The sequence below is a fragment of the Pieris rapae genome, chromosome 19 (genome assembly GCF_905147795.1).
Source record: "Pieris rapae chromosome 19, ilPieRapa1.1, whole genome shotgun sequence".
In the NCBI taxonomy this organism is placed as follows: domain Eukaryota; kingdom Metazoa; phylum Arthropoda; class Insecta; order Lepidoptera; family Pieridae; genus Pieris; species Pieris rapae.
The window spans coordinates 4,334,842-4,360,617 of NC_059527.1; the positions used below are offsets into that span (position 1 = coordinate 4,334,842).

Here is a 25,776-nt window from a genome sequence, read left to right on the forward strand (position 1 = left end):
GCACGCTGAAGCCACTAGGCCAACACTGCTCTAATGCGCTTTTTACTTAGTTATTATTTATTCGGCATATATAATTAATTTTATGAACTAGCTTTGTTAATGCTATGCCGGGTTCTGTTATAGCTTTTTAACATTTTGAATACAGCAGCAGTGCTCGATTTGTATCGTGGAATCAAACTCAAAAAAATGAACGTTAAAAAAACAAATTAAATTAATTTTAAATTTACATTTACAACCAGTTCGCAAGTCAATGGCGTAGAGACTGGAGCCGAATTAATCTAGTCCAATTATCCCTAAAAGGATACAAGTTAAAGAAGGAAATAGGCACTATAGCTACAGAAAAGTTGTACTTGAAATTATACGTGATATTTGAAATATACGAAAACCTAAGCTGTGAACGTAATCGTTATTCCATTCAAGTCGGACTTTATTGAAGTCCACTAACATAACTTTCAAAGGAGAAAATTCAACTGTAAAGTGTATCCATCTATATGATAATGTGACAATTGTAGCTATTATTTGTTTGAAAATCACATAACGCCAGTGCAATGCATTCAAATAGTTCTTTAAATTTTGCATTTCAAATATTTCTGCATGAGAAGAATACAAAATCAATTCCTCTTTGATATTTGAAGTTTAATTTATAAAATAAAAATGTGTTTATTCATTATAAGGACATCACAATGTGTAAGATGTGGCGTCCCTTTTAAGTAAAAAAAATATCTGTGTCTGGGTGCCCAGTTCTTCCATAATAAACTTGTTTACAAATTTCTTAACATATATATGTATTTAACATATAACATAAACATCTATTATTTTATTTATTTTCGTTTTTGATTCCGCGAACTTGCATTTAAGCATACCTATTTAGTAGCTACAAAGCAACATATGGAACATTTTGCTATGGTATCCCATACCATCCCCAACTATTCATTTCTAAAAAATTAAGTACTAAAAAAATATATTTCTCCAAGTTGTCTTACCATAAAATCTTCCTCAGAGGTCAAGAAATAAATAAAAAAAAAAATACCTACTCACTTAGTCGAGAAGTTATCGTGTTTAGGGCATCATATTTTTCGATTCTTTCCTATTTACGTTGTAAATTCTACGTTTATCGTGAATTCTTCAACCAGGTAAGATGCAAAAGACCACGCGTAACAGGAACGAAGGCATCACCTTAACAAACTTGAACATTTGACTTGTACATACAGAAATACAAGTAAATAAATCAGCGTAGAACTTTATGATTGATTATGAAAAAGCAAAAGGTCCTGTTATATTATTAAAAATGGCCATCAAAATAAAAATCAGTCAACTTTGTTAGGCTCCCGGTTTGTTCGACTGCTCAATGTAAGTAAGAGTCAACACCAGCCAGTGCCTGATTTAATTGAATGCCTGTGACAAATATGTTCCGTAATACTTCAACCTATTGTTCCAAGACCGAACCCGATCCGACTACATAGTCGGCCGGAGGCCGTGAATGACATGTAATTGACAAATTAACTGCCTGGCAGTCTTAACAGCTTACAATATTCTAGGCCAAAAGAAAGTTCAATAATCTAATACATCGATCTCAAGTGCGTTGTCGATTTTTTTGAATATCTAAATGACTACGATTTCGGTTATCATATATAAAGAAGTAAGACGAAACGGTAAGTAATGGCATTAAAATTAAACTAGTGTTGAAATCAACTCTTGAAGTGATGCTAAGACAAAATTATTTTGTTTCTAAAAACAAACGGTAAATATAAAACCTAAGCAAAATAATAAAAAATGGCTTATTGTGTAGTACAATTTTTTTTAATTAGAATTCGATAACATGTAACTTTATTCACACTTACAATTGACACTATATATATATATGTACGTATAAAAAAATCAACCATTGGGACTAGATATGCTACTAGTGGTACCGCAAGAGTTTGGTGGTATTTAAATATTTCCCAGCTTGCAATTTTTAGCTTAGCTTTACTCTTCGACTTCGGATTTTAACTATGTAGTCTGTCATGGCTAAAAACCACTGGAATGAACCAGCCAAATACAAGGAAACTATAGCAAACGGGTCTAAAGGGGGAAATTTCCTGGGCTAGAGGCGCAAGACTTAAAACAATATAATACTTACACTGAAAAGGCAAACCATCAAAATGATGAGGCAAAAAGGCCTCATTTTTATTAGTAGAGTTCTTCTAATGTAAAACAACTTTCTATAAAGATCTCTTAAAACGGCCTCTTTTATACCGTCTCTACGTTTTTTTACAGTTAATTTCCATAAAAACAATTATTTTTCATTAATTGATGTAATTTTCTTTTTCTTTTAAAGATAATAACTTCATATTATAACATATATATAAAAACCAAACTGCTTATCTAAAAAACGGTATACGATGAAGCATTGGACAATTCAATATAATATCAATTGATTTGAAAAAACATTCGTACGAACAAATTAATTTTAATGCTTTTGAAATTGCTTTTGACTGTGAGAACATATTTTGGTGAAATATTTAAAATTACTTTTATTTTACCGTGATAATATGATTAACTTATATCTATCGCGTTTTTGGACGGATTTAATCAGGAAAAGTTATTTTAAAATACATTTTTTTTAGCAGTGTTGGCCTAGTGGCTTCAGCGTGCGACTCTCATATCTGAGGTCGTAGGTTCGATCCCGGGCTGTGCACCAATGTACTTTCTATGTGCGCATTTAACATTTGCTCGAACAGTGAAGGAAAACATCGTGAGCAAACCGACATATCTTGGACCCAAAAAAGTCGACGACATCCTACCTACCTACTTGCTTATTAGATTTAGAAATGATCATGAAACAGATTCAGAAATCTGAGGACAGTACTTAAAGAGGTTGTGGCGCCACAGATTTTTTTTTTATAAGCAAAATGTTCCTTTTTTATTTAATTATGAAATTTGTATAACATAGAGGAATGGGACACATTCGTTTCTTATTGTCCTTTGTTTAATTATTTTTTTCAATTTTTTTTTTGTTTTTATCAGACGACAAATGCTATAAAATGCCTAGTAAAAAATCACTAATAAACAACGCGATAAGTTTGTAAATGACACATTTCGATGTCTTAAAATATAAAATAAATGAAAAAAATTATACAAAATGAAACCTTTTCATCCTTTTCTGGAAATCAGCAATAATCTTACAGACCAAGTGAGTATATTATTTATCTACTGTTATACTTTTATATTATTTCGTAGATACACTTTTAACATACCTAAACCTTACATGGGAGAGAACTACAACTTCTCAAGTTTGACCTTACTGTTCTCATCTCTGGTCGCGGTTCGCACGTCAAGACAGGATACAAAATACCATCAGTATCACCGCGACATTGTTTCTTAAGTCAGATTTTTCCGCGCACCACCACTATGGGGAACCATTAAGAGCTTCAGGATCTTTCAAAAAAGAGCGTATAGATTCTGAAAAAAGCAACGCTCTTGCAAGCCGTATGACAATGTGAATGTAAATTAGCGGCGGGGCCGTATCCTGTAACATGCGTTTTACCCCGTTTGCCTTCTATTTCTTAAAAAAAATACAATCGATACCTCCCGATTATTTGGTCCTAGCTATATATCCTTCCCTTCCTTGTTTCATTGACTATCAACGAACAATATTTTTTAGTTCATACAAATAATTTTTGGGGCAAGCACGTCAACCAAAGAAAATATCAAAGGGTACGCCAATTCTTAAAAGGCGTGCAACGCACTCGCAAACCTTCTGGTAGCGTAAGGTTAATCTTATTACTAAGGTAACGGCTGTTAATTTTAAAAAATCAATAATTAATGAAAACAGTATAATCGTGGTTAAAACATACGTGTTAACCATAAAGTGCTTGCTTTAAAGTTTAAAAATTAAATCATAGAATAATGTTATTCAGGCTGAACTGGTCACGGCAATCACTTTCCCTTAATTGAATCCTACAATACATTTGGTGATGTCATTTCATCATTTTTTTATTAAAATCGCAATAACATCTGTCGTATTAATTATATATATTTGAATCCGAAAGAAAGTGGAGTCGATTATACTTCCACTAGACTACTTCATTTATTCCTAGTCAATTTATATTTCCAACAACAATTAAGAGGCACATAGTGTGAAATAGGCTATCAGTGTATCAAGGGAAATCTACTTTATGAAATAGAGACTTTTTAAATAAATATAATATTCCAAATAATTACATATATTTAACTTTACTATAGTTTCTTCAAATATTTTTCGACAATACGATAATTTTAGTGTTTAATATCTTTTTATACAATTTGAATTCGAACGAAACATGTTCGTTGTTCCTTTTAGTTCCAAATACGTATTTATTAATAATTGAGTGTTCCTGAAGAAAACAAGATTATATAGACTCCCTCTTTTCGCGTTTGTACTGAAGTTAAAGACAAAATTCCTTATGCTTAGTAAAAATCTATCAATTTAGGCGTGGTAAAGTGTTTCCTTTCGCTTTTTGAAGTAGTTATTATGTGAAAGGCAATGGTTCATATTCAGGCTTTCATCAAAGATGGTAAGGAAATCGAAATGTCCTAAAAGATGCCTTCGAAACACTTACTCATAGCTTTTTTCTGTTCATTTAATATTATTTTTCTTGTTGGCTAACTTTTTAAATACACCACTTTTTTGGTCTTGGTTTTGGTTACATTTAAAACTTTGAAAAATAAGTGACACGTTAGTATATAAAAAAAAAATTGTGCTAAATTAAATTACATATTCAAAACACATATTATTTATTTCACAATTTACATTTTATACTTTATATTTGACTCACGTTTGAATATATATTCAGTTTTAATATAAAGTTTCCGTTTTGTTTTTAGGATTTTTCTTAGCCTCAAGCACTATTATACCTTGGGCATTTTAGGGATCTTGGGTAGTTTAGGAGCATCAGGCAATTTGGGTAGGTCAGGAAGTTTGGGCAACTTGGGTTTCTTGGGCATCTTGGGTTTCTTGGGCATCTTGGGTTTCTTGGGCATCTTGGGTTTCTTGGGCATCTTGGGTTTCTTGGAATCCATGGAGCTCTTGGGTTTTGCGCTTTCACCAGTAGCAGACTTCATCTAAAAAATAATAAGGGTGTCACTTGTATATTTATTGAAAATCATACTTTGTACCTAATAAAAAAATATCTATAGCCTCACGAATAAGACGAGAATTGATCATAATAGATTATTTGCCTTATAAAGCTGAGGGTAAATGGACAAAGACCTCACCTAAAGACCGTAGTGGCTTACTGCCAGTATTTGCACAAACGCATCATAAATTAAAAACAAATAGTATGGCCTTTCCCTTATATAGACATGTATGAGGTTATATATTATAGTGCATTGAAATGTATAATGTAGTAATTGATTTAACGTAAAAACTTCGATAATCGCAATAATTCATCTTTCCTTATACATTCTCACCCTCTAGACTTTAGTCAACCACACTTTTGGTTTTAATATAACAAAATTTAATTAAATATTTGTTGCCAATGCTATGCTGATTTAATTTTTAATTTTTTCCAAATTTAATTTATGTTATTTATATAATCATATATAATCTAAAATCTCAATTAACAAATATATATTATATTTAAATCAATTACTTAATAACAAAACAAACTATTCAATATGATAGCTAAAATATATTGTTAAAAGGAGTTCCTTTAGGCAAGGTTGCGAAGATACTGGCAGCGTTCCTGCTTGAAAAACCTAGACTAATTCTTTGTCCGAGATAGCTGCCAGCTCTTCGGTCTCCTGTACTGTCGACAAATTTTTGCTATTTTCCTAAAAACCTGGCGCTTGGACCCCACGGACCAAGGTTCTCGACACTGGGACAAAATCATTTTCGGAGCATAGAAAAAAACCTACTTAAACCTATTTTATTTTTAATTGGAATTTTAACTCACCGATACTTTCATGTTCTCGCCAACACTGTTTTCAGATTCTGTGTCCTTGCTATTTGCGAAAGCAACCTGTAGCATATTTAATTGATTAAAAACACACTATTTATTATAAAATGCGGCATTTTAATACGTCACCTAGTTTAAATATAGCCCGAAAGTATCGGGTTGGGTGATCTGAAGAGATAAGGCACTTATCATTTAACCAATGATTCAGTCAAATAAAAATAGATAGTAACAAAAACATATCACTAAAAGATAAATTTTAAGAGGCTAATCACTTAAAATATACTCACACTGAAGAGGCAAACAGCCAAAATGATGATGGTAGAAGCCCTCATGTTTATTGGTTTTCTTCGAATGTGAATCATTTCGTAAAACGCTTTCTTTTTATACCATTTCATTGCGTTTTTTTTATTTTAATTTCCTTAGAAACAATTGTTTTTTGTCAATTGTTTCATTTTAAATTAATCGATAGTGTCTAATCGATAATTACTAAGTTATGCTACCCATATTTGTCTTATAATTAGTTATTATTACTATATTTATTTAAGCTGTAATGGGTAGACTATGGGACTGATAGACTGGAGATTATTCCAATATTTTGGTTTTCCTGGATTTTTCTTAGAACTCTGCATTATAAAGCCGCATTTTATGTAAACAAGTATTAGTACTTTATTGTGTGTTTCGTATGAATGAACTTTAATCTTAAGTAAATCGCTCCTTTTACTCTTAATAAATGACATTTGGCAATTTAATTTTGTAAAGTGTTTTTAGACAAACTGACATACAAAGAACACATTTATAGTGTCAATAATATTTTAGTGAAATATAACATCATTTTTGTATGTTCACATCCTTTGTTATTTTAATGGAATTTTTAAATAATCATATTGCCAAAATGATATAGATAATATAAATTGGTTTTATAATTACTACCACGTGAATAATTAATCCTTGTTATTTTGTTAAATGCCGAAGGTTAGGTATATTGTTATGTTAATGTATTTACGTAAATTGTTTACTAGCGACGCCTTACGGTTTCTCACGTATATTCGATCATTGCAATTTATATTAACCCTTCCTCGTTATATGGACTAGCAAACACAAAAATATTTGTTCAGTTAAAAACGTGTAGTTTTTAAGGCTACGTCCACAGAACCTCATCAAAAGGGCCAATTCTTAGAGTTTCGCGAGTGCGTTGCAAGCTTTACAGGAGCATTTCACTTGTTTTATCACATAAGACGAGACTCCTCCATCAGCCCATTATTAATGAAAGCAATAAATGTATGTAATAAAACTGGTTTGCGATTAGATCAGATCAAAAATCAATCAATGAAAAAACTATTTACGCAAAGTAGCTCCTGATAGCTGTTAATCCATAAGCCATACGTGTTAGCTATAATATTAAGGTTTTTAATTATTAAATGTAATAAAGTTCTCCAAGCTGAATTGGCCATGGAAATCGCTTAATGTGCTTTTCCTTTATTTTAACAGTAGGTTTTATTATTAGGTAATTTAATTAGTCGCATCGCATTTCATAATTTTTTTATAAAATATAAAATCTCAATTATATATTATTTCCTATTCAGGATTTGAATTCGAGACAAAATAGTATCAATTATGCTTCCATAGTTAAATAGACCATCAGTGTTTCAAGGAATAGTCTGTCTGATTTATGAAACAGAGGATCTTTCCAATATTTTTGAAACTTTACCATAGTTTCAAAAATATTTGAATTTTTAATTTTTAATGTTTAGTTTTCTTGTATTTTTAGTTAATTATACTTTACTAACTAGTTCTAGACAAAAAATCTCCCTTAGACTTTAATATAGAGTTCCAAAGCACCCTTCATTATTACAACAATAGAACAAAATAAATAAAAATAGCCTTTATATAATATATAAGTACTAAAGTAAGAATTATATGAAGTTCATCTTAATATTGCATTTAACATTATGGAGTACATGACCTCCTCCAAACTCTTCCATTCTTTCCACTCTTAATAAAGAGGAAAACTTTGTTTGTTTGTTTGTAATGAAAAGGCTCATAAACTACTGGACCGATTTTGAAAATTCTTTCACCATTCGAAAGCTACATTATCCACGAGTCATATAGGCTATATAGATATATAATTTTGAACAAACATAGGGTTCCGTAAGATATTAGGGTTTTTCGGACACAAGGTGAAAAAATCAACCAAAAAAGTTACTTATTTTGCGTACCCTGCCTAAACTATTAAAAATAGAGCCATAAAATGTTCTAAGTAATTGTAAATCTTATACATATCTACAAAAAAATCCGCGACACATTATACCTATCTATGTCAAGTGAGGCACAATAACCATAAATGATATACATGGCAAAACGACGTTTGCCAGTTCAGCTAGTATTTTATAAACTCACATGGTAACATACTATCATAATCGTTTCAAAGAGTTTCAAAAGTAATAACACTACTGTGACAAATAAGCCATTTAATTATTTGTTAAAGTATTTCCTTCCACTTTTGGAGTAGTTTCTGGAATTACTATTTGAGAGGTTGATGGCAAGAGTTCAGGCTTTCATCAAATTAAAAAGTTAATGGAGGTTTCATCAAAGTGTCCTTTGCTTTGCTTTTGAGTAGAATCTTAGATGAACAAAAAATACTTAATCGTTTCAAATTTTCATTCGTCAGGCAAATGAAAGAAATAGTTAAAAATTTGAAAAAAAAGGTACCACGCTGATATATAATAATTTAACAAAAAGATTGTTGGGGTTAAAAATAAATTAAATATTCAAATAACATATTATTTATTTTATGATTTACATTTTGTTTGTTTGTTTGTTGTTTGTTAAAAAAATCCGTTTTGTTCCTGTTATTTTTCTTAGCCCTAAAAGTTATTAGGTGCCTCGGGTTCTTTTGGGCCCTTTGGATTCTAGGGATCCCAGGGAAATCCAGGTGGTGACTTGGGATGCTTGCGTTTACGTTTAGGTTCCCTGGGGATCTTGGCGTCTTTGGGTTCTTCACCTGCAGCTGCAGCAGGTTCCAACTAAAATAAAAATAAATTGTTAAGGGTGTTTTTGTATGTTTATTAAAACCGTACTTTCTACGTACAAGTTCTCCCACATATATAATTTGAGACCATGATCGCGACTACTATTTATTAACACTTCGTTACATTACAATATAAAAATTGAGCATAGTTTAATGAAAATGAGAGCAACTGGCGGCCTTATCGCTTTCGCGCGATCTCTTCCAGGCCACCACTGTGAGTGAAGAAATTAACTTTAAATTATATTGGGTAGGCAAGAAGTGGAAAATACATATTGCATATAGTTATTAAGAAAAAACTAAACAGGAACAAAAAAAACTAAACTAAACTTATACTGGATCCCTGAAAAACAAAAAGGAAAAAATGCACATGAATCACGAAAATGTAAATCAAGATCAGTCTCACGTCAGTAAGTACGAATGTTAGGAATACGATGTGGACAGGTAATGTTTGCACAGAAGAAGGATTTATTTACTAGTACGGTAAAGATGAGGTAATTACTTATTTATAGCAAATTGAAATGTATAACGAAGTACTTGGTTTAACGGGTAAACGTCGATAAACACGTATCTAATATACCTAAGCAAATCGGTTGCGTAATCGTTTTTATAAAGTGAAAAAATTCAACACAAAAACACTTCATGAAATACTTATTTACAATGTGACCTATTTGGAATTTTAACTCACCGATATTGTAGGATTTTTGCTTTCAGCTTCTTGAACTTTCGAGTTCTTATTATCAAGACTGTTTGCAGATTCGGTGTCCTTGCTATTTGCGAAAGCAACCTGTAACATAATTTATTGATTAATAACAAAGTTAAAATTAATAAAAATAAATAATATAAGAGCTGGCCTCGGTATTTAAATTTTCACGGTTGAAGACTAGTTTCAATATAACCCTGATCTAGGCCCAGATCTCCAAACCTGATAGTATATGAAGAGATTAGGCACTTATCATTTAACCGATGAGTCAGTAAAATATAAAAGAAACAGTAATTAAAAAAAATATCAGCAAAAGATGGAGACATTTTCTGTGGCTAGAGGCTAAGATTTAAATAGTACTCACACTGAAGAAGCAAACAGCCAAAATGATGATGGTTGAAGCCCTCATTTTTATTGGATTTCATCGTAGGTACAGGAATAAACTGTGAATAATTTCGTAAAACGCTTTCTTTTTATTCTATATTTTTGCTTTTTTTTAAATTCAATTTCCTATTACAAAACTCATTATTAATTATCGATACTAGAACATTACTAAGTTATACTACCCAGATTGGTCCAATCATTAGTAATTATTTCTATTTTTATCGAAGCGATAATGGATGACTGGGTATTTCTTGATTGGGGAATACTCCAATAATTTACTGTGTTTATTACCCACAACAGCAGAGTTGAGCAGTGTTGGCCTAGTGGTTTCAGCGTACGACTCTCGTACCTCAGGTCGTAGGTTCGATCTCCAGCTGTTCACAAATAAAATTTCTTTCTATGTGCGCATTTTACATTCGCTCGAACGGCGCAGGAAAACATTGTGAGGAAACCGACATGTCGTAAACCCTAAAAGTCGGCGGTAGGTGCAGGCACTGGAGGATTACCTACTTGCCTATTAGATTGAAAAATGATCATGAAAGAGATTCAGAAATTTGAGGCCAAGACCTAAAGAAGTCGTAGCGCCACTGATTTTTTTTAATACCTAATATGTGTAAACAAGTATCAGTAACAAAATATTTTTATTTTGGAATATAAAAAAACAGGTATGATTTATTAAACGTCATCATATTTGAATGGGCATCTACTCATCGGCTGAGAGAAAAGCCGGCGTTAAAACTCTCGGATCTCTTTTAAAATAGCAAATCATCAAACAACACTTATTTTACAACAATTAACTCAAATTAATTAGAAGTATCGCAACCTAGAACTAGTCCCAGGCTCTTTAATCAACTAGATAATCGTTAACTATATACTAGGCCTTTTTAAACAGCTTTTCTTTAACACATTTCTTAAATTTATAAAATGGCAGAGATAAAAGAGAAATACATTTTCATAAATATGTTGCGTGGGAATGGTAAGTATATTAATTTCCTTGAATTTATCTCTCAGAGATTCTCTACATTTGAATATAATTTTTGGTAGAGTAGAAAATTAATAGAATTGTCTCTAAACTTATTGAACAGTTATTATCATTACTTGGGAGTTGGTGGTTTTTTCTTTCTAACACACGTCATTTTAAAACTTGTTCGCAAATAGCGGCAAGTAAAGATTCCCTATCAAGCTTTATACACAATCACCCTGTATTAGGCACATTATTTGTACTTTATCATCGAGGTTCCAGTGATAAAGTACGTTCATTACAGATGTAGCTTGATCCTGGGTGCGAGAGCTCTTCAACCAAAGTACAGCCATAAGCTGTTACTTTTCAAAACTGAAATTAGATATGGCAGTCGTACTTATTTAGACCATCTGACATCAAGTCCAGATAATAATTTTCCATCTCAGTGAACAGTAGGTATGTCGTCTTCGGGCATATTATTCCAAGGTTTTCAGCTATAAAGAATCCGGTCTATACGCTAGTTTTAATATTTAGTACATAGAAAAAATTTCTTATGCTTAATTGACATCTATTGATTGAGGCGTGATAAAGTATTTCCTTCCACTTTTAGAGTAGGTTCTGGAATTACTATTTGGGAGGTTTATGGCAAGGGTTCATGCTCAGGGCTCTCATCAAAGTATCCTTGTTTTGCTTTTGAGTAGAATCTTACACAAACAAATAATGTGTCACCGTTTCAAATTTTATATTTTTAGTTGGAACTAGTAGTATTTAGGCTAGCACGTTTTACCAAAGAAACAAAACACATAAAAGGGAACAGATTTATCAATAAAGGTGTCAAATGCCTTTTCGTTAGATATTAAAAATGATTTATGGGGTTAAAAATAAATAATATATTCAAAACACATATAATTTATTTTACGATTTACACTGTATAGTTTATTTTTGACTCACGATTAAATATATATCCAGTTTATTATAAAATTTCCGTTTAGTTCTTGAGATGTTACTTAGGACCAAGCACTATTAGGTGCCTTGGCTTTTTTAGGGGCCTTTGGTTTTCTGGGTCAACCTCTGGGATGTATGGGTATAGAGGGAAACTTGCGTTTCTTCTTAGGTTTTTTGGGTTTCTTAGAATCCTTCGATGATTCACCTTCAGCATCAGCAGCAGCAGCGTCCCGCTAAAATAATGTTGTGGGTGTTTTTGTATTTTTTTTTACTTTTACTAAGTGTAAAAATATTCAATATAAAAATATTTAATGACATAATTGTTTGCAATGTTATGCTAATTAAATTTTTAATTGAAATTTTAACTCACCGATATTTTATAGTTTTTGCTTTCAGCCTCTTGAACTTTCGAGTTTTTATTATCAAGACTGTTTGCAGATTCGGTGTCCTTGCTATTTGCGAAAGCAACCTGTAACACAATTGATTGATTAATAACACACTGCATATATATATATATATATATATATATGTATATTTATTACGTATATATACATAAATACTTCAACTAGTTTGAGTTTATCCGGAAAGTATCGGGTTGGTTGACCTGAAGAGATTAGGTATTTATCATTTAACATTGAGTCAGTCAAATACATATAGATAAGAAATGCTTTTGTAAAAAAAGCTAAAGTAAAAGATATCGATATATTATATAAATATATAAATTTTCTGAAGCAAAAGATGTACTCACACTGAAGAGGCAAACAGCCAAAATGATGATCGTTGAAGCCCTCATTTTTATTGGATTTCTTCGTAGGTGCAGGTATTGACTGTGAATAAATTGGTAAAACGCTTTCTTTTTATACCATTTCTTTGCGTTTTTTTAAATTTAATTTCCTTATAAATTGTTTTTCAATATCAATTAATCGATACTAGATCATTACTTATTTATGTTACCCAGATTCGTCTGATCATTAGTAATTATTTCTATTTTTATATAAGCGATAATGTATAGACTGGGTAATGCTTAATTTGGGATCACTCCGATATTTTGCTGTGTTTAATACCCGCCAGCTACAACAGTGTTGAGCAGTGTTGGCCTAGTGGCTTCAGCGTAGGACAAAAAAAAACAAACGTCTTTAAATTTGACTCATCGGCAAAGAAAACAGAGGGTGTAGGCTGAGAGAAAAGCCGGCGTAAAACCCTCTCGGTTCTCATTTAAAATAGCAAATCATCAAATAATACTTGGATATGAAAATGAGCCTCTTATCCTGAATTGCTTTCTTTGCATGGTGGTGTCTGTTTTATTTATAAAATGTCTCTTAATTCAGTGTGCCTCTTGGCAAAGGCCTCCTCCAACAATTTCCACTGTAACCTATCACTAGCAATTCTTCTCCATTTCGGGCCCGCCGCCAGTGTCAATTCGTCTTCCAATCTCCTGTTGCTCCATTTCTTTTGTGTACTGCGCAGCATGTGCCCAGTCCATCTCCACTTCAAACTATCTATTCTAGTAAGTACATCTATGACTTTTGTCTTACTTCTTATGACGGTGTTTCTTATCTTATCTTGTTTTTTTATACCTATCATACTTCGTCCCATAGCTCTTTGGCAAATAATACTTATTTAACAACAAATATCTCAAACTAATTAGAAGTATCCTAACCTAGAACTAGTCCCAGGCTCTTTAATCAAATAGATAATCGTTAACTATATACTAGGCCTTTTTAAACAGCTTTTCTTTAATACATTTCTTAAATTTAGAAAAAAGCAGAGATAAAAGAGAAATACATTTTCGTAAAGATGTAGCGTGGGAATGGTAAGTATATTAATTTCCTTGAATTTATCTCTCAGAGATTCTCTACATTTTAAATTATTGATTGCTCGAATAGCCCTCTTCTGCAGGATGAAAATAGTTTCGATATCAGGAGCATATAGGTACTAATTATATGTTTTGTATGAAGGAACTATAATCTTTACTAAATCGCCTAAATAACTTTTCAGTCTTAGTAAGCGACACCTAGTTATATTTGCTAGTTAATTTTTGGATTTTTTTTACACAAACTGACATACAAAAAGAACCCATCTATATTGACAATAACATTTTAGTGTAATGAAACATCATTAATGTATATTCACATCCTTTGTTATTTTAATGGAATTTTTTAATTATCATACTGCCAAAATGATTTAGATAATATAAATTAGTTTTATAATTAGGATCATCTGAATAATTAACGCTTGGTATTTTGTTAAATACCGAAGGTTAGGAAAATTGTTAGCTGTGCTTGTGTTTTTGGAACGAAGTTCCTTATCGCGCGTTGCGAAAGGGTGCTACAGTCTGACGGAAAAAGTTAAGGCGGAAAATTGTAACCCAAGAAACAAACCTCATAAAAGGGGGACAGTTTAATCACTTAAAGTGAACTAATATTAATGACACCGGTTTAAGAATCAATTAGTATAATAGTAAAGAAAAAGCTCCCGAGAGCCGGTGATCGTGGTTTAAAAATGTTATTAACCTTTAAGATTGTTTAATCTTTATCAAATGAAGTTTTCCAGGTGGTTATCTAATATAAAAAATAAAAATAAACTAAAAATAATCCATGGTGCCTTAATTTAATCCAACACAATTTGGTGGTGTCATTTAATTATTTTTTTATTAAAAATCGTAATAACATCTCTTCTACTCATCATTTACTGCTACTGCTACTGCTACTGCTACTTCTACTTCTGCTGTCATTTCATTATTTTTTTATAAATATAAAATCTCAATTATATATTATGTCCCATTCAGGATTTGAATTCGAGACAAAGAACTATCAATTAAGCATCCATAGTTAAATAGACCATCAGTGTTTCAAGTAAAAGTCTGTCTTCTTTATGAAACAGAGGATCTTTCCAATATTTTTGAAACTTTACCATAGTTTCAAAAATATTAGAATTTTTAATTTTTAATGTTTAGTTTTCTTGTATTTTTAGTTAATTATACTTTACTAACTAGTTCTAGACAAAAAATCACCCTCAGACTTTAATATAGAATTCCAAAGCACCCTTCGTTATTACAATACAAAAACAAAATAAATACAAGTAGCTTATATTTGAGTACTCAAGTAAGAATTACATGAAGTTCATCTTATTATTGCATTTAACATTAGTACATGACCTCCTCCAAACTCTTCCATTTGTCTCTCATCTCTAGTCTCGCTAGTATTTTATAAACTCGCCTAAGATAACGCTTTCCAGGTTCCCAGGTTATTTCATCTTCCCAGCTTTCTGGAGCCGTCAGCGTCTTCACTTTTATACTGTCCTTTCCTTGTCATACATTCATAGTAGAAAAAACAATGTGTTGTCTACTATTCACTTAAAAATCCCAAGTTAAAAATAACAAACAATAAAAGTATTAAAATAGGGTTGCTATCACAGGTGTGTAAGGACGATTACAGAATATAGATTTAAAACTCAGTTGAGATTATTTGTGTGGACTTTTTTCGTCTAATTCCGCATGTCATGTAGGGTACAGTGTGATGATATGTGCATAAATGGTAACATACTATCGTAACCGTTTCAAAGAGTATATGTTCAGAACTAACACTACTGTGATAAATAAGCCATTTATTTATTTGCCACACAAATTATAGAAGAGTTTCCTCACTATGTTTTAGGCGTGTAAGTGACCTTAGTTGACATAGAAAAATTGAATATAATTTTTGGTAGTGTAGAAAATTCATAGATTGGCTCAAAACTTATTGAATAGTTATTATCATTACTTGGGAGTTGGTGGTTTTTTCTTACTAACACACGTCATTTTAAAACTTGTTCGCAAATAGCGGCAAGTAAAGATTCCCTATCAAGCTTTATACACAATCATCCTGTATTAGGCACATTATTTGTACTTTATCATCGAGGTTCCAGTTATAAAGTACGTTCATTACAGATGTAGCTTGATCCTGGGTGCGAGAGCTCTTCAACCAAAGTACAGCCATAAGCTGTTACTTTTCAAAACTGAAATTAGATATGGCAGTCGTACTTATTTAGACCATCTGACATCAAGTCCAGATAATAATTTTCCATCTCAGTGAACAGTATGTCCTCTTCGGGCATATTATTCCAAGGTTTTCAGCTATAAAGAATCCGGTCTATACGCTTGTTTTAATATTTAGTACATAGACAAAATTTCTTATGCTTAATTGACATATATTGATTGAGGCGTGATAAAATATTTCCTTCCACTTTTAGAGTAGGTTCTGGAATTACTATTTGAGAGGTTTATGGCAAGGGTTCATGCTCAGGGCTCTCATCAAAGTATCCTTGTTTTGCTTTTGAGTAGAATCTTACACAAACAAATAATGTGTCATCGTTTCAAATTTTATATTTTTAGTTGGAACTAGTAGTATTTAGGCTAGCACGTTTTACCAAAGGAACAAAACACATAAAAGGGAACAGATTTATCAATAAAGGTGTCAAATGCCTTTTCGTTAGATATTAAAAATGATTTATGGGGTTAAAAATAAATAATATATTCAAAACACATATAATTTATTTTACGATTTACACTGTATAGTTTATTTTTGACTCACGATTAAATATATATCCAGTTTATTATAAAATTTCCGTTTAGTTCTTGAGATGTTACTTAGGACCAAGCACTATTAGGTGCCTTGGCTTTTTTAGGGGCCTTTGGTTTTCTGGGTCAACCTCTGGGATGTATGGGTAAATAGGGAAACTTGCGTTTCTTCTTAGGTTTTTTGGGTTTCTTAGAATCCTTCGATGATTCACCTTCAGCATCAGCAGCAGCAGCGTCCCGCTAAAATAATGTTGAGGGTGTTTTTGTATTTTTTTTTACTTTTACTAAGTGTAAAAATATTCAATATAAAAATATTTAATGACATAATTGTTTGCAATGTTATGCTAATTAAATTTTTAATTGAAATTTTAACTCACCGATATTTTATAGTTTTTGCTTTCAGCCTCTTGAACTTTCGAGTTCTTATTTTCAAGACTGTTCGCAGATTCGGTGTCCTTGCTGTTTGCGAAAGCAACCTGTAACACAATTAATTGATTAATAACACACTGTATATTTATTACGTATATATACATAAATACTTCAACTAGTTTGAGTTTATCCGGAAAGTATCGGGTTGGTTGACCTGAAGAGATTAGGTATTTATCATTTAACATTGAGTCAGTCAAATACATACAGATAAGAAATGCTTTTGTAAAAAAAAGCGAAAGTAAAAGATATCGAAATTTTCTGAAGCAAAAGATGTACTCACACTGAAGAGGCAAACAGCCAAAATGATGATGGTTGAAGCCCTCATTTTTATTTGATTTCTTCGTAGGTGCAGGTATTGACTGTGAATAAATTGGTAAAACGCTTTCTTTTTATACCATTTCTTTGCGTTTTTTTAAATTTAATTTCCTTATAAATTGTTTTTCAATATCAATTAATCGATACTAGATCATTACTTATTTATGTTACCCAGATTCGTCTGATCATTAGTAATTATTTCTATTTTTATATAAGCGATAATGTATAGACTGGGTAATGCTTAATTTGGGATCACTCCGATATTTTGCTGTGTTTAATACCCGCTAGCTACAACAGTGTTGAGCAGTGTTGGCCTAGTGGCTTCAGCGTGCGACTCTAATACCTCAAGTCGTTTTTTTATACATAATATATGTAAACAAGTATCAATAAAAAAATATTTTTTCGGAATATAAAATAAAGGTATGACTTATTCCATGTCATTAAATCTGAATGGGCATCCCTCTACTCATCGGTAAAGAAGACAGAGGAATGGGGGCCGAAAGAAAAACACGGCGTGAAAACTCTCGGTACTCTTTATCAACTAGATAATCGTTATAGTAAGCTGTTTTAAATAGCTTTTCTTCAATTAGTTTCTTGAATTTATAAAAAGGTAGAGAAGAGCCACTGGGATCCCTTTTCCAAACAAAGTATCTCTTTTCCAAACAAAGAATTACTAACTTTAGATAGTGTGGCCTGTGTTTATTTCTTTTTCTTTCTAGATCTATTCTAGAAAACTTATCACTATTTTTGTATACATACATAATATTTTCATACATTTATTCCGAAGGAAAGGTAAGTAAATTAATTTCCTTGAATTTATCTCTCAGAGATTCCCTACATTTTAAATTATAGATTGCTCGAATAGCCCTCTTCTGAATGATGAAAATGGCTTCGACATCAGCAGCCTATACTTATTATATGTTTCGTATGAAGGAACTATAATCTTTACTAAATCGCTTTAGTGTGTACTCTTACTAAGCAACATTAGTTGCATTTGCTAGTTAAAGAACCCATCTATATTGACGATAATATTTTAGTGTAATGAAACATCATTAATGTATGTTCACATCCTTTGTTATTTTAATGGAATTTTTAAATAATCATACTGCCAAAATGATATAGATAATATAAATTAGTTTTATAATTAGGATCACCTGAATAATTAACGCTTGTTATTTTGTTAAATGCCGAAGGGTAGAAAATTGTTAGCCGTGCTTCAGTATTGACATTGAGTACATTGTTTACTAGCGATGCTTTACGGTTTCTCACGTATATCCCGTAGATTCTTCAAATATTTATCGACAATACGATAATTTCAGTATTCATTATATCTTCATAATTTGTATTATTAATGATTAAGTTTTCCAAATAAGTCTATCGTAACTTAAAAACTAGTTCTAGACAGAAAAATTCACCTCAGACCTTAATATAGAGCCCCATTATTATTATAATATAACAAAATAAATAAAAAAAGACTATATTTAAATACATTGGATTACATTCATGTTATTATTGTAACTATTCCATTAGTTTTTCACCTTCAAGTATTTTATAATCTCTTTCCGCTATCTTCCTAGCTTCCCAGGATATTTCATCTTCCCAGTTTTCTGGTGGGCATCGTCTTTAGTAGGAGTCTTTATGTTCCTTATTATAGAGTCAGGCAATTAAAAGTATGTACAAATATATTTTAATTTATTTAGTAGAGTTTCTGAATAATTAACAAAACAGTATATTGCCTACAATTACTTAAAAATTTCCAGTTAAAAATAACAAACAATATGTATTTCAAGGTATTAAAAACGATTGCAGAATACAGATTAAACACTTAGTTGAAATTATTTGTGTGTTATTTTGTAGTGTATTCTGTAGTGCCATTTTGCATGTGTAAGTGTGTATAAGGGTACTGATTGATACTATGTACATAAATGTTAACATACTATCTTAATCGTTTCATGGACCCTATAATATGTTCGGTACTAACACTACTGTAATAAATAAGGCATATATTTATTTGTCTTTCACAAACAAAACCTAGAAAACTTTTCTTACTATGTTTTGTGCGTGTAAGTCCGCACATAGAGATCTTTGATCCAAACTCGATTTACTTTTATCAATAGCCATAGGCATTAATCTTATATAGAAAATTCTCGTGTCGCGGTGTTTGTGGTTTCCCGATTCTCATGAATCTCTCATCTCTTTGTGTGCATGTTGGGTAGGTCTGAGAATCGGACAACATCTATTTTTCATCCCCCTAAATATTAAGGGTAATAATACCCCTAACTTTTTTTCGTTTTAGATGTAAAAACAATTATGATACAGCATTAGTATGCAGTAGCAGCAGTAGTAGCACATATAACCCTGAATTTTCAACCCTTTACGATCAACCCCTATTTTGTAATATAAATGATATACATGTATGATATGATGATGGTATACATGGCAAAACGACGTTTGGCAGGCCAGCTAGTGTTTCTATAATATTGGCTTGGCTGTTACACAATTTAGATTATTTCATTTCAGTAAAAAAAAAAATTATTTCCTTTGATAATGTCATGTAAAGGAAATTATTTTATATAGATTATATTATAATTAAAAAAGTTAACTAACTATAAAACATTTATTACATTTCAAGGATGGTTTTAATTGATTTTATTGTTACTCGCACTCAACGAAAATGAAATGAGTAAAATAAAAGTAACAACACTTTCTTCCATCCTGAACTCATCTACAAATCTTAAGTAATTCTAGATGCGCCGTTTAACTGTAACTGTAACTGAACTTCTTATCTATTTCTTAAAAACACAGTGGTATATTTATGTGTGACATCTATGTTCAGTATAGCGCTAAGACTCGACATCAAAATCAAATCAAAAATCATTTATTCACATAGGTAACATAATTAACCTCAAAAAAAAAATTATACATTAAATGATTCTTATTTTACATTTACTGCCAGTTCTCAAATCCCAACGCCCTTGGCGTGTAAAGGAAGAAAAGAACGGGCAATACGCTCTCCGCCACTCTTTTTAATCGCCATTTTTTTTACACAACGTTTGTAAGGAGCTGCAACCATTACACCATGTTCCATATGACATCTTGAGTAATAAAGAATTATTTTATTATAAATTAAAAACATAGATTTGTCCTCTGTCAGCAGGAGGCATGGTGAAATATGACTGACATACTCGTGAGAACAACACGCAAATACGTAGTATAAACAACTAATATCACCGCACACACGAATTAATGTACGACCAGTCACCACAAGTAGCACCCGTTCTTTGTTCTCATCGAATGGGACAAACTCATATTCGAAGCCTAGACCCCTGTATTTACAGGCTTTAGCTTTTTCAGCCGCATCACATGCCTTACCAGGTCTGTTGTTGGTTTCATGGTGATGGGAAGGGTCCAGTGTGTCTAAAAAGGTTGCATCCCATATCAGATCCCAGAACGAAGAGCTGGCAGCTATCTCGGACAAAGAATTAGTCTAGCTATTCAAAGCCAATGCCAGTATCCTCAGAACCTTGCCTAAAGGGACTCCTTTCAATAATATATTTGCTATTACATTTTAAGTTTAATTATTGTATTAGAGTTATTTTTACATATTACAGTTTCTAATTATGAGTTATATTTCAGGTTTTGTAATGTTATTTGAAACTGTATTTTGTTCAGTAGTTATATAACTTTCTCGCATCTATAAAATAAATAAATCAGTGGCGCTACAACCTCTTTAGGTCCTGGCCTCAGATTTCTGAATCTGTCTCATGATCATTTTTAAATCTAATAGGCCACTAGGTGATCACACACGTCGTGCCTGACACACGTCGTCGACTATTTTGGTCTAAGACATGTCGGTTTCCTCACAAAGTTTTCCTTCACCGTTCAAGCAATTGTTAAATGCGCACATAGAAAGAAAGTTCATTGGTGCACAGCCGGGGATCGAGCCTACGACCTCAGGTATGAGAGTCCCTCGCTGAAGCCACTAGGCCAACGCTGTCTTCACGCATCTATACGTAGGTTTTTAAAATTAAGGCGTTAAATTATATTCATATTTCTTTAAATTGTATCCTCACATAGCAACACAAGGGTCTTGGGCTCGATGCTAATTACTGTAGGTTCACCAATAAAAGCCGTTAACTTTGTTACTGAAAAAACACGAAAACAACAGTCTGGTCCGCCCTATTGACCATGGGGACCTGAGAAAAAGGCTAATAAAACCAATGAATACTAAAGATTGTCCATTCGGTGTAACTTACGTCAAAGGTCCAGCATAAATCTGTCCAGGCCACGAAAGGCTCAAAGTGGATCAGCGTGGCAGTAAGTCTGGCTTATCTGCACCCTCCTTGCATATTAAAGGCAGGTGCACACGAGTTGGCGACCGACGAGAATATTTTATTAGGTGATAAAGAGAAACTGAATTTATTTCTTCGTGTTTTACACTTGGTTTAGCGTTAATATAAGTTGCTGCAGCTTTACGATGAATTTTTAAAAGCCGTAGTTGATGTCTCGAATGGTATGACAGTATTTCAATGTACAACTTAATACACATTTTATGACACTTAGGTTCCTTCAAGAAAAGAGCGTACAAATTAGAAAAGAGCGCGAGCCCTATAGCATCGAGAGTGTCCTTGGGCGGCGGTATCACTTAACATCAGGTGAGCCTCCTGCCCGTTTGCCCCCTGTTCTATAAAAAAACATACTTAGGTTAGCAGGAAGCACTTAGTAAAAAAAGAAACAAACTCAATATAGCATTGAGATTCAAGATTACTATCACTGTTATCAGTAAGCAGGCTTAGGACAAAAATTATGTAAGAATTATTGGAATACTGGTATGAAGTCAAGAAATATATCGTAAGAAACTATCAAAATACTTTTAAAATGTTCAAAGATTCTACGGCTTTCTCCAGTTCAAACAATTCTTCTTGCCCGTTCTACGCCCTTGAATTGCGAACTGTTAGTAAATATAAATTAACAATTAATTTAATTTTTTTGGCGTTCACAAGTGTACTTGTTTACCTATATGAATAATGATATTGAGATTTTGATTTTTACATTATTAAATTACAATGTTTAAAGCGATTGCTAATCAAGTTTGTAATTGTTTTAAAATAAGTGGTGTTTTTATGATTTGCTTGTTTCAAAGAGTACCGATAGTTTTTTACGCCGGCTTTTTCTCTCGGCCTACACCCTCTGCCTTCTTAGTTCTTGTTAGTCGATGAGTAGGGATGCCTACAGGTTCAAATAAAATGACGTATTCCACGATACCTATCTTATGTTCCATAAGAAACGTATCTCTTTTTATTTATTAAATCAAGTAACAAATATGACTTTTATAATTAAAAAAAAATATAACAAATTCCATAACCTGGATGAGTTTTAGTTTTATAATTGTTTATTATTATTTTAATTAAAAAACCTATTGCACCGTTTTTAGTGTAATTTAAGCATTATGTAAAAAAGTTAGTGGTTAACTTAAAGGACGTCAACGTGAAGACAATAAGATAATTTCTAAAACCTCTTGAATTAAAAATGATTGCTGTTACTATGTATATGTATAAAACTCAGAGGCTAAAAATGCCATGACACGCTTAGGCAACATTAGGAATAAAAGTGGATTTGATACCAAAACCATAATAAAATACTATCCTGGCTTGATAAAGGCCAATCATTGTAGCCTTTGAAATGTGGGGCTGGAGGCGGATGCTAAAAATACCGTGGACTGCCGAACGCACCAATGTATCGATCCTGATCTAACTCCGTAAATGGACTATCTGCCATATACAGGCAGCGAATTGTATCTTTCGGTTATCAGTAGAAACTCATTGTGGTTTGTAACACATAAGACAAAAGATCACGTGACCATTCACCAAAAAAATGGACCAATCAAGTTATTGAATTATCGTCCTCAAAATATATACTATACACTGTTATAAGACAGGCTCTAGACAGAAATCAGTGAAAACAGATAGTCCGATCCAGATGTTCTGCACAAAAATGTGGCTGCTGATTGCCTAGGCAAGACTGCAGCAAAGATCGTGAGTTTCGACCTCGTCCACATGATTGGGGTAAAATACGGACAGCAGAAACAAACATAACTCTACCCCCTAACTGACTGGCGGCTCAAAAATAATATGTTTTTGTAAATTCTAACAACAATATAAGGCACTCCTATTGTTTGGTTAGGACGAACAAATTAAGCAGACAAAGCATCTTTTGCATTTCGATTATCAGCGCCTTTTTATCGACCACGTTTACAGGTTTAAGAATAATTTTCGATTCATTCATCTTGCAATCATGCATTTTCATTTAATATGATGTAGCAAAATTAGGTTCGAAACATGTGTCGCCTCATAAAATAAAATAATCTACTACTGTATACAGTAGTTTTAATAAGTAAGTAGTAGAAATATTTTATGAGGTATAAAAATTTGTAAATTACATTTATTTGGTTTGCATATTTATTTAGTTATGTAGGAAAATAACGTTTAAAACAATAATGATATTTATATTTTTTATGACTTTACATTTTATAGTTATATATCATTTAAAATAATGATAGTATGAAACTATTATGATTCCTTGGCTGGTTCTTTTGCTCCAATATTATCAACCTGAAAATGATTTATATTATTATTTATAACACTATGATATTCATGTTAATATAATATTAAGAATAATGGGACAAGTATATACGTATATCTATACTCCTAAGTATTAATATATTATGAAGTGAAAACTAATATCAATTAAATATAATTTTTTAAAGACAAAACTCATTGTCAAAAGAATTCTATTGTTACATATATTCGTATGTAGCTACTAAAAAAGGTAGCTTAAGTAAATTATAGCTCTCAATAAAAATTCATTTACCGATGTTTTTAGAGATAGTGTAAAGTAGCATTTATAATTCGAAATTACGGTATGAGCGACACCTGTATCCAATTGATGTCGAGAAACAAATAGGTTATACTCACAGCTTTTTTAATGTTATCAATTGCATCATTAAAATTTTTCTTTATATTTTCAGGGTTAAAAGCTTCGCCCAATTGTTTATTAACGCTTTCAGCGAAATCCTTTACTTGTTTTGATAAGGTGTCTAATTGATTTGCATTTTCTGTATCACGTTTCACAAAAGCGTGGACCTGTAATAGTCAATTAAAAGTTTTTTAAACATGTATGAGAAGTATTACATTAAGGGTCTGTTTCACAATGTCCGGATAAGTTCCAAATAAGCTATTTATTACTTATTGGTAGGATAAACAGTATTTTTGCGTTTCACGACTGTCAGATACCTAGCACTATTCTTCATAAAATGCGAAGTATCTTATTCGGAACTTTTATCTTTCCAATAATTTATGTGTTGCATAGCTATTTGGTACTTTATCCATACATTGTGAAACAGGCCCTAACACTGTTTACAAATTTGTGTAATTATGTATAAATGATTCCTAATTATTAAACATGTTTGTGATTAGTAAATGGGGATATTGAGCCCTAAATGACTTTATAACTGTTGTATTTTTGATGATGATTAAGGAAATGTTAGGACTAGCGAAGCGTAGTTGAACAAAAACCTTTCGACTGGAACACAGAACACAATTTTAGTAAGAAGCAAATTGACTGACAATGTACAGAATACAAATGTTCACCCTTAGCAACAGTAATAACATTGTTTGATATTCCTAATATACATATAAAGGAAAAATTAAATGTTGCTAATAGTTATAGTGTCGGTAGGTAAACAAATATTGGTTTCTCACTGCTGAAGAAATTGCTTTATTTATTTGCTTAGGCATATTGATTCTACCTAATTGGTTTTTGCCAGCGTTGAAGAATCCAATGACTATGGGTTTCGGAATCTATTTTATTGTTTTTTTTTTATCTGCCTTCATTGCCTATAAGACATTTAAGACAAGTCTAGTTTTATTCGATGATTTCCCGCACAAACAAGAGTGCGCGAAGTAAAGCATTGGTTCACTACAGAGTTCGAGCACCGTATGCAATAGTTTACAAGAGCATTTCTCTCAAATTAAGAGAGCTACTTGTGATTATTCTTTTTATATTGTCTTATTTCTACTATAATAAAACAAAATTTTAATTATATATTATATAAATTATTACGTAAATTTTATGCCTGTAATGGTTTATGCGTAATTGTTGAGAATGAATATAGGTTAATAAACAGCTTAATACATAAATTGATAAACGCACCATATATTATATTATAGATACAGTTTGACCAGTTTATATAGTTTTAAAAATGTACAATTTGAATACTTTGCCTATTAATAGGAATACAAATTTTTAATAAAGAAAAATAAAATCCTAATTGTCATGAAAACTTTTAAGAATAACAAGTATAATTTATAATAAATAATAATTATATACTTACACTGATTAGGCAAACCGCCATAAAGATGACAATTGACTTGTTCATTTTGCTCACGAGTTTACTTGTCAACCAAAGATCGTTCACTGATCACGACGCGTTAGATGCTTCCTTTATCAAAGCGGGTATTTAAGCTTATCAAAAGG

General features: G+C 31.8%; 3 protein-coding genes across 3 annotated transcripts in view; 1 reads left to right on the forward strand and 2 right to left on the reverse strand.

Moving 5' to 3' along the window:
- Nucleotides 1–25,776, forward strand: part of LOC111001163 (suppressor of lurcher protein 1) — a 205,170-nt gene that overhangs the window by 94,678 nt on the left and 84,716 nt on the right. The gene's annotated exons all lie outside the window — the stretch shown is intronic.
- LOC123689101 (protein PELPK1-like) lies at nucleotides 4,742–6,299 on the reverse strand. Its single transcript, XM_022270916.2, has 3 exons — nucleotides 6,209–6,299; nucleotides 5,919–5,984; nucleotides 4,742–5,085 (listed from the first exon to the last, which is right to left on the reverse strand). Exons 1-3 carry the CDS (start codon nucleotides 6,281–6,283, stop codon nucleotides 4,873–4,875), a joined length of 354 nt encoding a protein of 117 aa, XP_022126608.2. The 5' UTR covers nucleotides 6,284–6,299; the 3' UTR covers nucleotides 4,742–4,872.
- On the reverse strand, nucleotides 23,726–25,760 carry LOC123689993. Its single transcript, XM_045632315.1, has 3 exons — nucleotides 25,634–25,760; nucleotides 24,216–24,383; nucleotides 23,726–23,852 (listed from the first exon to the last, which is right to left on the reverse strand). Exons 1-3 carry the CDS (start codon nucleotides 25,676–25,678, stop codon nucleotides 23,811–23,813), a joined length of 255 nt encoding a protein of 84 aa, XP_045488271.1. The 5' UTR covers nucleotides 25,679–25,760; the 3' UTR covers nucleotides 23,726–23,810.

Excerpts from the sequence above, each read along its gene's own strand:
- LOC123689101 (XM_022270916.2), bottom strand. The coding sequence starts at position 6,283 with ATGATTCACATTCGAAGAAAACCAATAAACATGAGGGCTTCTACCATC. Across the intron at positions 5,985-6,208 it reads TGGCTGTTTGCCTCTTCAGT|GTTGCTTTCGCAAATAGCAA; the intron begins GTGAGTATATTT and ends AATATGCTACAG. Across the intron at positions 5,086-5,918 it reads GCGAGAACATGAAAGTATCG|ATGAAGTCTGCTACTGGTGA; the intron begins GTGAGTTAAAAT and ends ATTATTTTTTAG.
- LOC123689993 (XM_045632315.1), bottom strand. The coding sequence starts at position 25,678 with ATGAACAAGTCAATTGTCATCTTTATGGCGGTTTGCCTAATCAGT. Across the intron at positions 24,384-25,633 it reads TGGCGGTTTGCCTAATCAGT|GTCCACGCTTTTGTGAAACG; the intron begins GTAAGTATATAA and ends TGACTATTACAG. Across the intron at positions 23,853-24,215 it reads TTGATAACATTAAAAAAGCT|GTTGATAATATTGGAGCAAA; the intron begins GTGAGTATAACC and ends AATCATTTTCAG.